At 44.2% G+C, this 17,817-nt stretch overlaps 1 protein-coding gene across 1 annotated transcript in view; it reads left to right on the forward strand.

Annotated features, from left to right (window-relative positions):
- Positions 1-17,817, forward strand: part of Ccdc30 (coiled-coil domain containing 30) — a 130,306-nt gene that overhangs the window by 102,450 nt on the left and 10,039 nt on the right. Inside the window, exon 16 of the mRNA XM_071617755.1 lies at positions 652-764. Coding sequence (XP_071473856.1) covers positions 652-764 — 113 coding nt within the window. The remainder of the gene's footprint in view (positions 1-651; positions 765-17,817) is intronic.

Genomic DNA, 17,817 nt, shown 5'->3' on the forward strand with positions numbered 1-17,817 from the left:
CTGGTTTATTACAAAGGGGAAGTTCTGAAAGGGTCCTGAGTGCAGGAGCTTCTGCCCCCAAGGGGTTAGGGTGCACTACACTCCCAGTGCGTGGGTGCATTTTTGTTTGCCTTCCTGCAAGCTTCTGACCCCATCTTCTTAGGTTTATATGGGGACTTATAGCATAGGTGAGATTGCTGATAGGCTGAGTGGGGCACCTTATTCCGCTTCTTGGCTTCTCTGTGCAACAACATGCCTCCCTCCAGGGTACAGTGAGGACCCCTTTTGGAATGAGGAGGGTCATATGACCAGCTAAAGACAGGGTAAGATTAGAGTTTCTAAAACTTCCTTGGAAAGGGAGTTATCAGCCAGGAACTGTGTTCAAAGACCAAAAATCATATGTCCTAATACCACAGTACTTTCAGCTGGAAGATTTTTATATAGAGAATTAAATGCTTACAAAATTCTTGAGAAGGCTCGGGGAACAAAAGTCAAGGGAAGCAGCCGCTGGCCTTGGGGAGCCTCTGGAAGGATAGGAGTCACATGAAGTGACTCTGATCTCAGAGCTGGAGTGTCTGTAAGCTTTTTTCTGCAGAAAAGCTTTGCCAATTTACCTTCCCCTCCACATCACACCTTCGCTGGCACAGACTCTCTCTCTCTAATGTTTTTCAGCATATCAAGAGCAATCAGGAATTGTCAGAGAAGCTGTCGGGATTACAGCAAGAGAAAGAAGCTCTATGGGAAAGATGTGTGCAATTTTTGGAGCAGTTTGATGAGCATGTGAGGTAAACAAAAGCGGGTTCCCTTTGGAGGAAAACTGTAGAACAGCTGCTCCTGGCTGAGCCCACCCCAGAGCAAAGCGCTGGGTGCTCCCAAAGCAGCCTTTCAAGGTGCCATCATGATTTCCCTGAGGCCCTGGAAGTTCCCACTACCAGGCTTTTCCTGGGAAGATTTGGGGCCCAGTTTCTTCCCAATAGAGAGGGTGGGGAAGAGAAGGGCATTTCCACTTATGGAGCTCAGTCAATATCTAACTTGTTTTTTCCAAAATTATACTTGCCTTCGGGTTTTTCCCCCCTCACATACTCTCCTCAGCCTGGACCACCCTCTCCCTATTCCAACTCTTCATTTTAACTTCTAATTCTTAGACTAGGAATCACCTCCTCAAAGATGCCTTTTTTGACACCCGCCGTAATCCCTTGTAAATGCTTCTCTGTACTTATTTCAGAACTGGCCATGATGTTTTCAAATAATGTGATTTACTATCAGTCTCCCTCACCAGACCACAGCCTCTTCAAGGGCATGAGCCATGATCTTATTCATTTTTTTATCCATACTCCCTGGTATATAGTAGATACTCAATTAAAATGAATGTTCCTAAGTAGGCCCATTTATGCATGTCTGTGGTCCCTGTGACTTGGGAGGCTGAGGGAGGAGGATCACCTGAGCCCAAGAGTTCAAGGCCACACAGAACTGGACCATATAGTGAAACCTATGTCTTTAAAAAAAAAAAAAAAAGAGGAGGAGCCCTGGGCATGGTGACCCAGGCCTATAACCCAGGGACTCAGGAGGCTAAAGCAGGAGGATCACAAGTTTGAGGTCAGCCTCACCAACTTAATGAGCCCTGTCTCAAAATAAAAACATAAAGGGCTGGGATGTAGCTCAGTGGGAGTGTGCTTGCCCAGAATCTCACATACGCAAAAAAAAAAAAAAAAAAAAAAAAAAATCTGAAGATATTATCTTTTCCATTTTCTGCTCATAATTCTACCTGAGTCCTTTTCCTTTCCTCCTCTCTGAAGCAATGGAGCAAAGTAATGGAGAAAATGGACTCTGGAGCCACAGTGCCTAGTGACAAATCCTGGCTCTACTAGAATTGCTAACTTTGCGCGAGTTATAAAACCTCTTTGTGCCGGAGGCTCCTCTCTTTAAAATATACAAGATAACAGTATTTATCTCATAAAGTGGTTGAGACCTAAGTGAGTGGATCTCTGGAGAGTGCTGACTTAGCACAATGTCTGGCACATGGCAGTGCTATTATTATATTTATTTCTTGTGCTTTTTCCATGACCCACCTACCTCTCTGCTCTGGTCCTCCTATAGGTTCAAGTTCCTTATTCTCTTACCTACCTACTATATTGATGGTATTAATGATTTAAAAAATATTGTGTAGCCAGATGTGGTGATTCAGACCTGTTATCCAAGTTATTGAGGCTGAGGTAGGAGGATTGCAAATTCCAGGCCAGCCTCCACAACTTAGTGAGACCCCGTCTCAAAATATTCTATTTCTTTCTTTCCTTCTTTCTATGGTGCTGGGAATCAAACCCAGGGCCTCATGCATGCCAGGCAAGCACTCCACCACTGAGCCACACTTGCCAGCTCTGTATTCTTTTTCTCTTAATATCTCATAGGCCATTGCGCTTTGTTGCTATAGCCTTTGAATTTGTATTCATAAAATATTTTTTAAAAGTTGGTATGCCCTTGGAATAACACTGGCAGTTGGATTGCTAAAAACTAAGAGAACCCAAAATGACATGCTCACAGATGCATAACTTATTGCAAGATATAATATAGCAACAGCATTAGGAGAGAGGTTTGCATTACAGCCCCTGGGTGTCTCTGAAGCAAGGGGTCCAGAGAAGTTAGGCAGGAGTTGACAGTGGCCCTCCCTCTGCAAGAACTATGGCAGATGTATTTCCTCTTTCAGAACAGAAACCATGTATCACTGAAGACCTCAGAACCAGGAAACCCACGAGTCTCAGATTTTATTTTTATATTCTACATATAAGCCTATTCCTGCTATGTCACCCGCCTCAAGAGCAGAGCTTTCTTTGGGTCTCACTGAGACCAGCACAAATCATCATTCTCAGTGTTACCAATAAACAATGCTGACAAACTGGTACAAAATGCCATGATACTCCTTGAGCCAGTGGTTATGAAGCCACATTGTTTTAATTAGCATATTTCATGCCTTGACCAGAAGTTAGTGCCAAGCAGGAAAAGCAGCTAAACATTTTAGGTTACTTTTAGGTCTGCAGGAATTAACTGTCACAACACAACCCTAATTTAGTTAGGAATTAGTCAGTGCTCCAATGGTTGAATATTTTTATTCAAAATGACGCTGAAAAAAATAATTTTGATATATTTTTTCTCATTTTAAAATTTATTGTTATAGAACTATGGACCTTAAAATGTATTGACAAACATCTAGAAGCAGCCTACTAAAATGTGTTCCATCATATAGCAGAGTAGCAATTTCTCTACATCTTCATTTGCATTGGGTACCACTATTGATGGGAAGTGCCTAGACCCTGATGAAAATGTCCCTAATACTCTTTGTTTGGATTGAGGTATAATTTACATTCAATAAACAAAAGATTTTTTAATGTACAATTGGATGAGTTTTGACAACCACCACCCCAATCTCCTGTATGTAATCTTTTTTTTTTTTTTTTTTTGGTCTGACTTTTGTTTAGTATATTCCATTATTTTAATGTGTGCTTGTAGTCAGAAATTGTCACTTTGGGGGAAGGGGAGGTTCTAAGGATTGAACGTAAGGGTGCTTAACCACTGAGCCACATCCCCAACCCTTTTTTGAATTTTATTTAGAGATAGGATCTCCCTGAGTCACTTAGCTCCTTGCTAAGTTGCTGAGGCTGGCTTTGAACTTGTGATCCTCCTGCCTTGGCCTCCCAAGCTGCTGGGATTACAGGTGTGTGCCACTGTGCCCAGCTGTCATTGTATTTTGAAATCTTGATGGCTGGGATGAGGCTGAGTATTTTACTATGTTATTTGCCTTTAGCAAAGTAGATCTTCATCTTGGCTCCACATGCCTGGGTCCCAACATAGATTAATTAAATCAAAATCTGTCAGCATAGCACCTATAAATCAATATTTTTAATATTATTTTAGATGTTGATGGACCTTTATTTTATTCATTTATTCATGTGTGGGGCTGAGAATCGAACCAAGTACCCCACAAATACCAGGCAAGCACTCCACCACTGAACCACAACCCCAGCCCAAATCAATATTTTTTAAAAGCATTGCCATATGACGTATATCCAGAGTTGAAAACTACAGATTTATGAAAGAAAATAAGAGGAATCATTAAAACTCCAGATTCATTTTTGTTTTCACTCTCCTGATCCCAAGTCCTGATCTGTGCAGACAAGGATTATTTTTTACATTTTTTTCAACCACTCTTCCAGAGAAACAAATTCCTTGCCTTTTTGAAATCAACATAATAAACAATATGGTTTTACTTGAACGCAAGCTGAAGGTTGGTCCTAAATTTTAGAAGCCAAGTATTGTGCTGTCTCATAATGTTTAATTAACAAAGCCAAAAATAAACATAGAAAATCCACATGTTCTTTGGGCCTGTTGGCCAATAGAATTTCAGACCAAGCCAGTATCTGTGCCAGATAGCCAGCTAGCAATGGCCAGGGAAGGTCTAAGCTCCACCAGCTGCACTGTGTCCATGTACTCCTCAGACCTGCAAAACACCCCAGGGAGACCTAAATATCCCAAACTAGGAGGCCAGTTAGATAGAGTATAAAACATTCACTTCATGAAGCATAATACAGCTACAAAGGATGGTGGCCACAAAACTATATAACAACATGGAGAAATGCTTATGATACATATCATATGTTTATGATAACAAATGAAGAGGGTGTAAGATAAACATTGTAATGAAGAAAATGTTTAAACAGAGATGCCTATAAAAATACTAGAAGGAAAAACAATAATATAATATTGACCGATACTGGAAGTTGGATATTTTCCCCAAATGTTCCGTAATTTATCCTCTTACTTTAAAGTATAAATTTATTCTTTTTTGAAGGATATAATGGGTATGGAACCCAGAGGCCCTCTACCACTGAGCTACATCCCTGGCCCTTTTTATTTTTTATTTGGAGACAGGATCTCACTGAGTTGTGGAGGCTGGCCTTGAACTTGCAATCCTCCTGCCTTAGCCACCTGAGTAGTTGGGATTACAGATGTGTGCCATGGCATCCAGCTTGAATTTATTTTTTAATAATCCAAAAGGCAGGATAAGAGAGACAGCAGCTATCTGGAATAGGAAACTATAGACTGGGTTTTAATATCTCATTATAGGATGGGTGGAAGAAATTCCAGAAGTATATTTTGTGTTTTCAATTATGTCAAAACATCCAAGTTACTACAAACAACTGGGAAACCTGGAGGATGACGGGTATATTATTGGTACCCTGCTAGATACTACATCTCTGAAGCTATTCAGGATGCTGAAACGCAGTGCTAGTGATACCTTTTACCAAGCATTCCTAGTAAAAAGGAAAATGAGATCATTTACAAAGTGGAAATATCTCCTTGTAAAGAATCAAAGTCACAGCAGTGGTAATTGTGAACACAATTTACAAAGTGTGTGCCTCATATTATGTAGCAGGTGCTGAACCCAAATGGGACTCAGACAGTTTTAGGAATGTACTTTTATATAGCAAACTACATTAATTAAGATACTGTAGCAAAGACCCTGAATAAAAATAGTTTCCAAAAGGGAGACACTTCTCTCTTACCTAACAATGCAGACCTAAGCAGTTCAGGATTGCCACGGTGGCTCAGTGCATCAGAAGCCTGGGCACCTGCTATATTGTCTGTTGCTCCAGCTTCTTGAACATGTTTTCCTTATTCATGTAGCTCAAGACAGCTCACTATTATATCCATCCCAGCCAATAAAAAGGAAGGAAGGGAAAGGCGATGGCATTGCATTTTCCAACAAAGCATGCTATTTCCCCTTACATTCTGTTAGCCCAGACTTACTCACATGGTTTCACTACAAGGAAATTCAGTGTAGTTCTTACACTGGGCAACTATCACAATGGCAAAAGGTGCGACTTATGCAGTTGAAAGGGAGAAATAAAGAATGTCCACGCGCTTCTGCCCTTTTCAATGCTGTATTCACTCAAATCACTCAATACAATTTCACTCTATAGGTTCTTTTTTTTTTAAAGAGAGAGTGAGAGAGAGAGAGAGAGAGAAAGAGAGAGAGAGAGAGAGAATTTTTTAATGTTTATTTTTTAGTTTTCGGCGGACACAACATCTTTGTTTTGTATGTGGTGCTGAGGATCGAACCCGGGCCACATGCGTGCCAGGAGAGCGCGCTACTGCTTGAGCCACATCCCCAGCCCAATATAGGTTCTTTTTTTTAAAGTATTTATTTTCAGTTGTAGTTGGACACCGTACCTTTATTTCACCTATTTATTTTTATGTGGTGCTGAGGATCGAACCCAGGGTCTTGCCCATTCGAGGCGAGCGCTCTATCGCTGAGCCACAACCCCAGCCCCTCTATAGGTTCTTAATCAAGAAAGTGACAATCCTTAATGCTGGGCACTGCATACAGACATAATCAATTCACACAAAACAATTCTAGATTGATTAATTCACAGCAAACAATTCTAGATTAATTCTAAGCACTGCAAACACACTTAATCATGGCAGACATTCCCTCTGCATGCTGAGCTCAAGTATCAGATGAAAACTCTCAAGCCTCAGGCTCTAAGATGCACATTCACTCAGACTGTGGTGATCAGGTCAGGAATCAAGGCAGGCTTCCCCTGGGGTGGATCTGATGGCCCTTTGAGGAGAGATCCTAGGGAGAAGTTGCTGCTCTCACCAGGGTCAAGATGTGGCTGTAGAGTTTGAGAACAGTGAGGAAGATGCAGAGGATCAGGCAAACGATGAAAAGTGTTGGGATGTCAGTCCAGGTCTTCGTCAGGTTCTCAGCATGAGGACATCATTGTCGCCTGGCTGAATGTGTGTTCATTTGCTCTATTATTTAACCCAAAATTTGGGGCTTTTGACCCCCTTTTCTGTCCTTATCAGCTGCCACTGGGTCTCTCAGTGTTATCATTTATCCTGTGGTAAACATCTGGCCTAGTGGTCCCCACCCTGATCTTCTCCGATTTTCCTCTTATCAGATGCTGACAGCCTGCCGGAGACTTCACTCTGAGTTTACCCGGGTGGCGAGAAGTGACTTGTTTGTGCCTGAGGGCCGTACTGGAGGGCTCTGTTAGGTATGCCTGGTGAGACTGCAGGTTTCAAACTGAAGTTTTAAAATGGAGTTGCTTAGGCTTAGGCCTAAGGTCATCCTTATAGCAACCCAGTGCCCAGCCAAAAGCCAGGAGGTCTATGATAAGAGAAGGAGAAATTGAGTTGAGGGCAACCCGAGCAGCCAATCACTGTCACATACTCTGACAAGCTATATCTGGCCTCCAACATCTAAACTTCTCAAAGTAGTATTTGGCTAGCAACTAAATCTTCTCAGGGAAAAACATACAGATGATTCTTTTGTGTACACTTAGCAAATAGGATGGAAAGGCTATTTTGGAAAATGAAGTAGTTTTGCAAAAACACATTTAAGGGTAAGACATAATTTACAAGCACATAGGCCTCTGAGAGTAGCTCTTCCATTCCATTTGGCTAGAATTAGCATGTGAGTAAGTCTGCTTTGTTCTTTCCATCCATCTGGGTCCGACTTCTAGTACAAAAGGATCTCGTTAGGAGAAAGCAGTGCTGTTTGCTGGTGTTATGGCAGTGGGTAGAGCAGGAAGATCACCAGCTCTGGGGTCATGTTGCTGGGCCCACCTACCTGCTCACCATTTGAAAGCTAACAGGAAATGAGAGTGATGGTAAAGAAACTAGGTTTATTGAAGGACTGACACCCTGAGAAAATGGGGCAAGCCATCCTCTCCACCAAAATTTAGAGAACTCAGGCATGCAGAAGGACTTTCATAGGGAGGGAGAGGAAGTGCAGGGGCAATGGGCAGAAGACCATGTGTAGGGCAGAGACTTCCGACATCCAGGGCGAGTCTTTTTTTCTTTCTTTCTTTTTTTCTTGGTTGGAAAATTTCAATTGAACATAACGGGGTGGGGGCACTACTTTCTGTAATTCTTTAGACAGACATATTTTTGGTGAGTTAAACTTCACAGCAATGTACAAGTTTTGTGTTAGTTGATGCACGGGACTAAAGAATAAGGAAGGATGTTACACATTCTGATGTTAATTGAAGGTCATCAGATGTTGTGAATTCTGTACACCTTAATCATTTTAGGTGCAACTTTACTTTAGAACTTAGAATGCCAGGCAAAGGAAGGGAAAACATCCAGCAAAAAACAACCCCCAACGTTGCAAAGTGGCCACAGTTAGAGCCAGATTGGTCTCTGCAGACTCCTTGTAACAACTCACAAAAATTTAGAAAAGCTGTTGTACTCATGGCCAGGGTTTATTATAGTATGCAGATTTCAAACAACATAAGAAAAAGGTCTAGAGCAGATCCAGGAGTAACAAAATTAAAACAAGCTTCCACTTAGCTTTCTTCCAGTGGGTGCTGCAGATAAAGAGACAGTGCTTTTTCCCCCAGCATCACGGGAGGCTGAGGCAGGAGGATCACTTAAATATAGGAGTTCAAAAACAGCCTGAGTGGGCTGGGGATGTGGCTCAAGCGGTAGAGCGCTCGCCTGGCATGCGTGTGGCCCGGGTTCGATCCTCAGCACCACATACAAACAAAGATGTTGTGTCCGCCGAGAACTTAAAAATAAATATTAAAAAATTCTCTCTCACTCTCTCTTTAAAAAAAAAAAAAGAAGAAGAAGAAGAAGAAAGCCTTCACTGTTTGGTGGGGGGTGTTCCCCTACTAAAAAAAAAAAAAAAAACAGCCTGAGTGACATAGCAAGACCCTCTCAAAAGAAAAAAAAAAAGGGTATTCCCAATCAAAGACTCACCTGAATCATGATGGTCATGGACTGGGGGTGGGGAGGAGACAAAGATGTGGAGACCCAGTAATTGATCTAAACTACTAGTTACCAACCATCCCTCCTGCTGTGACCCAAAGCCCTAAGTGAACAAAAATGCATTCACCATAAATTCCATTGTTAGCATAAACTACCTGGCAAGGCCAAGGTCTCAGAATATTCCAAGGGTGTAGAAGTCATCTCCCAGAAGCCATCAAGAGCCAGTCGTTTCTTGAGAGTATGCAGGGTTTCACCCCAAAACCACCAGCTTAACTCAGTCCTGCATAGTCTCTATCTTCTGATTCTTAGATTGAGGAGAGATTCACCATCATTTTGCTCTAAAATCACATGAAATGTCTTGTGAGAATCCCAGAGCATCTGGGACTTCCCTTTAGTGTACCTGGACTGCCTCCTGTGTGTCAGAATCCCAGGTAAGATCACACACTTATATGGATCACAGGCCTGAATGGCTGTGCCCTTAAGTGCCTATAGTGACTGAGGAAAGATTCAGTTCCTCATTCCTTAAACACCTTAAGGTGTTATCCAAATGTCTAGACACTCAGGGAAGTTGGGGACTAAAGAGTGGTTTTTCTAAGACATCAGGATGCATTTTGTAAAGCAGAAAAGGGCACACGAGGCCAGGAACCAAGGGTCAAGAATAAGGCACCAAAAGGAGTTTTGGGGGAAGGGATGGGCTGGTCTGCCAAAGGAAGAGGGCCAGGAAGTTGCCTGTGCTTCAGGCGAGAACAATACCTATATAGGTCACTAGAGGTAGGAGGGCCTAGGCCAACTAAATTGTTACTACTGTGTTAGCGGGTTGGCCAAGCGGAGTTTAAGGACCATGTCTCTTCAATCAGGTGAAATGTCCCTGCCCATGGCTCCCATGGGATGGGAAGGGGAAGGGAAAGGGAAGGGGAAGCTGCCTGACACATTTGACCATAGATAACAGAAAACCTGATAAATCTTTAGACAACTCTTTTCCCTATATAAATAAGAAATGTAGAGGAAGATGATGATTGAGGTTGATGCAGCTGCTCAGAACCTCCATTAAGGGCGCGGCGAGATAGGCTCTTTCCTTCTCTTTGCTCTGCTAAGCTTAGTGGTTATTGTTTTTTCCTTAGGCTTGTCACTTCATGGTTACCAGGCAGTAACTGCAGGTACAGATAATGCAGCTACAGCTGCAGATAATGCAGCTACATTCAGCAGGTGGTTCCCCCACCCCAGGGCAAAGGGAGGTGGTTTCTCCAGTGGTTCTCATCCTTTCCCAGAAACACCCATTGGGACACACTTGCCTCACAAGTCCAGCCTCACTTCCCCTAGGACCCGCCCTCCCCATTTTGAGATCAAGGGATCTCTGTGGACACCTAGCTAAACATGGAGGTTATCTGTAGGAAAGAAGAAAGGTGGTAACTACACCTTAGAGTGAAACAAAGTGGCAAGGAAGTCCTTCCCAAATGTGCCTAGGTCTTTCTCTTAGGAAACACCAGAGATCCTTAACATCTGGATGGCCATCTTAAGTGACAGCCACCATTTTAAGGACAAAGTTTTGCTTTCCTGACCTAGGGTGTTTCTGAGAAAGGCTCACCACTCCCTCACACCAACCCAACCCTTAACCATCTGCATTAGGACCCGCCCCATCTGATTCCTGAGCCTCCCCCATAAAAGTCCCAGAAGCCAAGCCTGTTTTGCCTCTCTCTCTCCTATAGAGAGATGGCCTTTATTTGTCAGCTCTGACAACCATGGTAACCTGGTAACCATGAAGTGACTCTCGTGTATATCTCTGCCTGGTCTCCATCTTTGATTTTTGGCTTACCCATCTCTTGTTCCTTGCTTTCCCTTCATTTTGGTGCCAAAACCCAGGATCAGGTTCTCTGGTGTGCCCACTTCCCCCTTCAAGGTTCACTGAGTGTCCCTGGGTCCCAATCCAGATTCCATTGTGGGACCAGGCCCTCCATTCTGCCGAACACCCTCTCTGCACCCACCACCGGACATTTCAGGTAAGACCCCTGTCTCCACTGGACCTAAACAACCTGCGGGTCCCTGAAAGTGACTGTTGATCATCTGGCACTCTCAGGGTTACCGTGTGGTTGGGGCAGCCCCAGCCACAGCTTTCACAGCTACAGCTGATCCTTACTGTCAACCGAGTCTATAGGTGGTCTTTTATCTGGGTCCTGGGTTTTGAGGAAAAAACACCTAGAATGATAGAGAGTTGTTCCTGGTGAGACTACCTCTCGGCCTTGGGTTAATCTCTACGGGCTTTTGCCCCTTCTATGGGCTTCTGCCCCTACTCTGTAGTCCTGGCCAGGCACCATGCCTCTATGGGCTCCTGCCCCAACGCTTACCCAGCAGTGGTGACAACCCCCTAAGCGTAACCATCCTCTCTACTAGGTGATATCAGAAACTGGGGGACGCTCACCTTTAAACTTACCTCCCATGTCTCACCATGGGCAGCTCCTCATCCACTCTCTCCCATAGTCCCCTAGGCTGCCTCCTAGATAACCTAGGGTCTCTCTCATCCCAGACCTAACCCCCAAAAAACTTATCCACTTGTGCAATCAGATCTGGCCTCACTATCCTTTGGATAAGACTCTAAATGGCCGCTTAATGGCACTCTAGATCCCAATATTATCAGAAATCTTTTCAACTATTGTGAGTGTTCAGGAAATGAAAAGAGATATCATAGATTCAGGCCTTCTCCTCTGTACGTTCTAAGCCCTCTCTCTACAACATTGCTCTCCCACACAAGTCCTCTTAGCTCTCACCTCCCCTACACCTGCTTCTAAAGGGACAAAAGATCCTACCCAGGACTCCTACTCCTTTGACCCAGTGGATGAGCCCCAGCCATATCACAATTCTCTTTCTAATGAAGCCATGCAGCAACTGTTCCCTTGGCCCCTCCGCCCTTCTTTCCTCCTGCCACACGCTCACAGGCTGCTACTGCACAACTCACATCTCTGTGTCCTCTATGTAAGGTGTTTGGGGTAGATGGTGTAATCCGGATTCATGTGCCTTTCTCTTTGTCAGATGGTTCACAGATAGAAAAGTGGCTTGGGTCTGATACTTCAAGTCCCACCACATATGTCAAAGAGTTTCAATATCTTGACTCAGTCATATAATTTGACCTTCCACAATGTCCATATGATCTTGTCTAACACCCTCCTGCCCGAGGAGCTCAGGCGAGTTTGGGAGCAAGCTAGAAATTATGCTGACTGACCTCCCCTGCCCATCCGACAGCACTGAAGCAGTCCCTGATCGGGACCCCAATTGGGATTATAATTTGCCTAGAGGAGTAAATAGTAGAAACCAATTCATTACTTGCCTCATGGCAGGACTTAGAAAGGCAGCCCAAAGGCTATCAATTATGAAAAGCTCCAGGAAACCTTCCAAGATAAGAATGAAAACCCTTCGACATTTTTAGATCACCTGACCGAGGCGTTATTACAATATACTAATCAGGACCCTGAGACTCCAGATGGGAGACAACTACTAATGACCTACTTTTTCTCCCAGAGTTTCCCCAATATTAAGGCCAAACTAAGGCACTTTGAGAGGGGTCACCTAGCTCCCCAAGCTGAGGTTCTGGAAGTGGCCTTTAAGTAGAGATGAGAAGGCCCAGAAGCAGAAATACCAGATGCTCCCTCAAGCTGACTGTCCAGCCTCAACATCTGTCCCTGGTTCCACTGGCCCATGGAAGGGTCCCTCGGGACTGCCTGGACCCTATTTTAAATGTGGTCAGATGGGTCACCGGGCTTGTATATGTCTGAACCTCATAAGCCTCTGGGCCCTTGTCCTAAATGCCATCAGAAGGGACACTGAGCCATTGACTGTCCTGAACTTATAGTGGCCCCTGGCCATCTGGCCCTTCTGGTTCCCCCTTCCAACTCTTAGGACTGGCTGCAGAAGAGTAATGAGGCCCAGGTCCCCATCACCCGGCCACTACCATTACTCTGCGGGAACTCAGGGTAACTGCGTATCTCAAGTAGGCCTGTCTCCTTCCTCCTAGACACCGGGGCTACCTATTCAGTCCTCAAGGACTTCTGGGGGCCTACGACTCATTCTATGACCTTTATTGTCAGGGGAGAGGGAAAACCTACCAACCCTTACAGACACCTAGCCTTGTTGTGCTTTTGGTTCTCTAATTCTTACTCCTTTTTGGTCATTCCACAGTGCCCTGTTCCCCTTATGGGAAGGGACATCCTCACAAAGTTGGGGGCTACGCTTTCCTTCTCCCCTCATATATGCTTCCATCCAGACTCACCTGCTGCTTCCCTGAGCCTCACCCTTACCTTAGGACCATCCCCTAGTCCCTCTGCCAGTGCCTTCCCATTACCTCCTTCCAAGGTGGGCCCTACTGTCTGGGATGTTTCAAGTCCTTCTATCGCCTCACACCATTAGCCCATTCACATCCATCTCAAAGATCCCCTCCATTTTCTGGCCCAATTAGAATACCTGATCTCCTGTCAAAAAATTCCTAGGCTTACAGCCTACATTCAAGACACTTTGTGAAAGGGATTCCTTAGACCTACTCATTCCCCTTATAACACCCCCAACTTGGTAGTAAAAAATCCTAATGGCTCCTACCACTTTGTCCAAGACCTCCATTCCATCAACTCTGCGATCATCCCAATCCATCCCATGGTAACCTATCCTTATACCCTTCTCACCACCACCATTCCTTCCAGGACCTCTTACTTCTCAGTACTAGACCTGAAAGATGCCTTCTTCTCTATTCTTCTCCATTCTCTGGAGACATTTTCACCTTTACATGGACAGACCCTGTCCATGTAAAATTGTATAATTTCACTCAGCTGACGTTGACAATTCTACCCCAAGTGTTCTGAGACAGCCCTCATATCTTCTGACAGGCCTTGGCTAAGGATCTAGCATCCATATATCTCACTCAGACTGTGGTGTCACAGTATGTTGATGACCTCCTTCTTTGCAGTCCCTCCTTTGAGGTCAGTCATCAGGAACCTGTAAACTTCTTAACTTCCCTTCTGCCCATGGCTATAGGGTTTCTCCATCCAAGGTACAGCTTCCCTAGAACTCCTCCTGACCCCTACACACAAAGCCATTATGGTTGATAGAAAGGGTCTTATCGCTAATATACCAATGCCCTCTACTAAGGAAGAAATTCTCTCCTTTCTAGGTATGGCAGGATTCCTCAGAGCTTGGATTCCTAACTACTCTATATTGACTAAGTCTCTATATGATGCAGCCCGGGGCCCACTGTCTAAACCCCTATTGCACTCTGTTATAAGGCCCTTCATAGGCTCTAAGAACTGCTCTCCATCTCCCTGATCAGAGTCTTCACTTTGGCAAAGGGGGCCTCCCTCAATGTCTATACTGACTCTAAATACACTTTCCACATACTTCTCTCCCACTCTGCTATTTGGAAGGAGTGCGGATTCCTTACCACCAAGTTCCCTTGTGAAGGGAACAACAAGGCAGACTCTGAGGTGAGGGCCGTCCCCCAACAGCCTACTCCACCTGTGGTCTTCTGCCTTGCTAGTCCCCCAATAGACTGTTCCCCACCTGACACTCAACAGATGCTTACCTTCCTTCACAACCTCTTTCACCCTTAATACCACATCTTTAAAAGAATTTCTCACTTCCCACCTTAAACTCCCTCCAGAGGACCTACAATTTCTCTCTACCCTCTCTGCCTCCTGTGAAATCTGCCAAAAAATCCAATCCCACCTCAAATCTCCGCCCACTTGCCTTCCCTTTACACCAGGCAAGAGGACATCTCCCTTGCTGTGATTGGTAGCTGGGTTTCACCCCTATGCCCTTGGTCAACACATTCTTCCCCAATTCAGCCTCCCCTCTTCGCTCCAGTTTGACAGTGGTCCTGAATTTACTTCCCATGTTTCACAGTCGGTAGCTAAGGCACTCAACATCTCCTGGCATTTTCATATCCCCTGCCATCCTCAGTCCTCTGGCAAGGTGGTCGTAGTAACCGGACCCTGAAGAACATCTCACTAAACTATCCCTTGAATTACATTTAGATTGGACTAAACTTCTTCCCTTGGCTCTTCTTAGGTTCAAGCCCTCCCAAAGAAGCCACTCAACATCTCCCCTTTTGAGCTTCAATATGGACGGCCTATCTCCCTGCTCAGCTCACCACCCTCTGGTTCTCCACTACCCCTTGCTCCTCATCTTTTCTGGCCCCTTCTTGCATACATCAGGAAACTTCTTTGGCAATACAACAGTGCTGTTCTGGCAAAGCCTATTTCTGCCTCTTCCCCTTCTCCCACTCTGTCTCCTGGCAACCTGGTATTTTTTAACCCCCTCAACAGGCTCCTCTCCTCCTCTCAACTCTGCAAAATGGACTGGACCCTACCAGGTCATTCTTACCACTCCCCCAGCAGTACCGCCTTGAGGGCATCCCATATTGGGTTCATAACTCCCATTTTAAATGGATTTCTCCCCCTTTTATATAGTGACACCCACAGGCCTTCTCAAGTTGGGTTTCTCCAAGGCCAGAACCCCAATCTTCTTTTGGTCTCTGAGGACCACGAGGACACTGCAGAACCATGGGTACCATCCTTCCCTTTTTCACTTTTGCCCTCCTCCATCATTTTGCACTCACCTCCCAGGGGTACCATTACCAGGAGTTACCATTCCAGTTTCTAGGAGACTTACAGCAACTTGCTCAAACCATACAAACCATACTATCTCAGCTTGGTTCTTTAGCTGCTGTGGTTTTACAGCTAAAGGGGTCTTGATCTTTTTACAGCTAAAAAGGCAGACTTTAGCTGTACCTAGAGGAGGAATGCTATTTTTATGTCAATCAATCTGGTATAGTAAAGGACAAGATAAAACAACTGCAACAGGACCTTGAACATTGGAAACAACAGCTCTCCTCTACTGAAGGATGGCAGCTAAGTAACCCCCTTCTCCAGTGGGTTCTTCCCTTCCTGACCCCATAGGCTTTCTGTTAATGTTTGACCCCTGTGTCATTAGATTGGCTCAAGACTACATCCAAAAATCTCTAATCAAACTATAAACCAGCTTTTGTTACAGAAATACCAATCCCTCACTAAACATTGGGGCACCAGGGACAGCATTCCACCACCACTCAACCTCCATCATCGTTCTAATGACACACCAGGCCCCTAATGAGGGATTCAAAACAGCCCCTTCCCAGCAGGAAGCAGTTATAGAAGATTGACCTATGTCCCTGTTCCCTACGTGGCCCAATAAAAATAAAAAAGGGGGGAATATAAGGTCCTTGCTTAGCATCTGGATGACCATCTTAAATGACAGCCACCATTTTAAGGAAAAAGTTTTGCTTTCCTGCCCAAGGGTATCTCCGAGAAAGGCTCACCACTCCCTCACACCAACCCAACCATTAACTACCCACATTAGGATCCAGCGGGCTCTGATTCCTGAGCCTCCCTTTTAAAAGTCCCAGAACTCAAGCCTGTTTAGCCTCTCTCTCCTACAGAGAAATGGCCTTTATTTGTCAGCTCTGACAAATAAACCCTCACGTGTATCTCTACAAAAATTGGGCTCAGTGCCCCTGAGTTCAATCATCGGTACCCCCCCCCAAAATCCTGTAGCCTATCCTTGATTTTCCTCCCCAACCCCACCCCTAGGCAATCACTAATCTTTTCCTCCCTCCCTTCCTTCAATTGAAGGGATTGAAAAATGCAGCCTTGAGCATGCTACACAAGCACTCTACTACTCAGCTACCTCCCCAGCCCTTTATTTTATTTCAAGATAAGATCTAAATTGTCCAGGCTGGCCTAGAATTTATGATCCTTATATGTCAGCCTCCCAAATAGGATTACAGGCATGGGCCACCAAGCTGGGTTATAATATACTCACATCTTCTATTTCCCCAGTATGCACATTTCATATAAATGGAATCACATAATATGTGGTCTTTTGTGACTTTTATTTCCCCCAGTACTGAGGATTAAACCCAGGGACACTCTACCACTGAGCTACATCCCTGTCTGTTAAATTTTTTGTTTTTTACTTTTAGACAGGTTCTCACTAAATTTCCCAGCTGGCCTTAAATCTGCAATTCTCCTAACTCAGCCTCTGGAGTGCTGGGATTATAGGCATGCCCCACTGCACCCAACTTGCTCCTGGCTTCTTACCCTTACCATGATGCTTTCAAGGTTCATCCATGTTGTAACATGTGTCAGTACAATCCTTTTTATGTCTGAAAGATAGCCCATTGTGTAGTCATTCTTTAATTTGTTTATCCATTCATCAATTGATGGAACCTGGGGTTGTTTCTGCCTTTTGGCACTTATGAATAATATTGCTATGAACACTTGTGTTTAGGTTTTTGTGTCAATTAATGTTTTTCATTTTTCTTGAGTGTGCACCTAGGAGTATAGCCTGTGGATCACATGGTAATTCTATGTTTAACTATTTGAAGAACTGTCTGGTTGTTTTCCAAAGAGGCTGTACCATTTTACATTCCTGCCTTTAGTATATGAGGGTTTCCAGTTTCTCCACAGCCTTGCCAGAATTTGTTATTCTCATTTTGATTCTAGTCTTCCTGGTGGATATGCGGTTCTATTTCCTTGTGATTTTGATTTGTATTCCTTACTGGTTGATGATACTAAGCATCTCTTCATGTGTTCCTGACAGTGATTTAGATTCACGTCAGAATCAGATTCACAGTCCTGAATAGGAACCATTCCATAGAATTGGTATTTAGAAGTCCAGATTCAATACAAAAACAAAGAACAGGCCCAGTTATTTTTTATAGATCTTTATTTCACTTTATTAGATCTTATCACTGTTCAAGGTGATAGCCATGAACTGGGAAATTTTAAATCAGTAACCTAATTAGTGGAATGGGATTCAGAATTTAGATGTCAGGGGTCTGAAGTCAAGAAGCTTCCTAAGTTAAACTTAAATGCTAAAACTATACACTTATCAGTTCTAACCAAGGTAAGCCAGAGACTTGATTCCATGAGGATGACTACATCTTTGTTATACAGTGGGTTGTCCCTGGGTCATTCCCCTACAGAGGGGTTAGAAGATGTGCAGCAGGTTAAGTATCCAGGCTTGGTGCCAGACCCTTGACAAAATCCAGAGTAA

The sequence above is a fragment of the Marmota flaviventris genome, chromosome 10, assembly GCF_047511675.1.
Source record: "Marmota flaviventris isolate mMarFla1 chromosome 10, mMarFla1.hap1, whole genome shotgun sequence".
Classification (NCBI taxonomy): domain Eukaryota; kingdom Metazoa; phylum Chordata; class Mammalia; order Rodentia; family Sciuridae; genus Marmota; species Marmota flaviventris.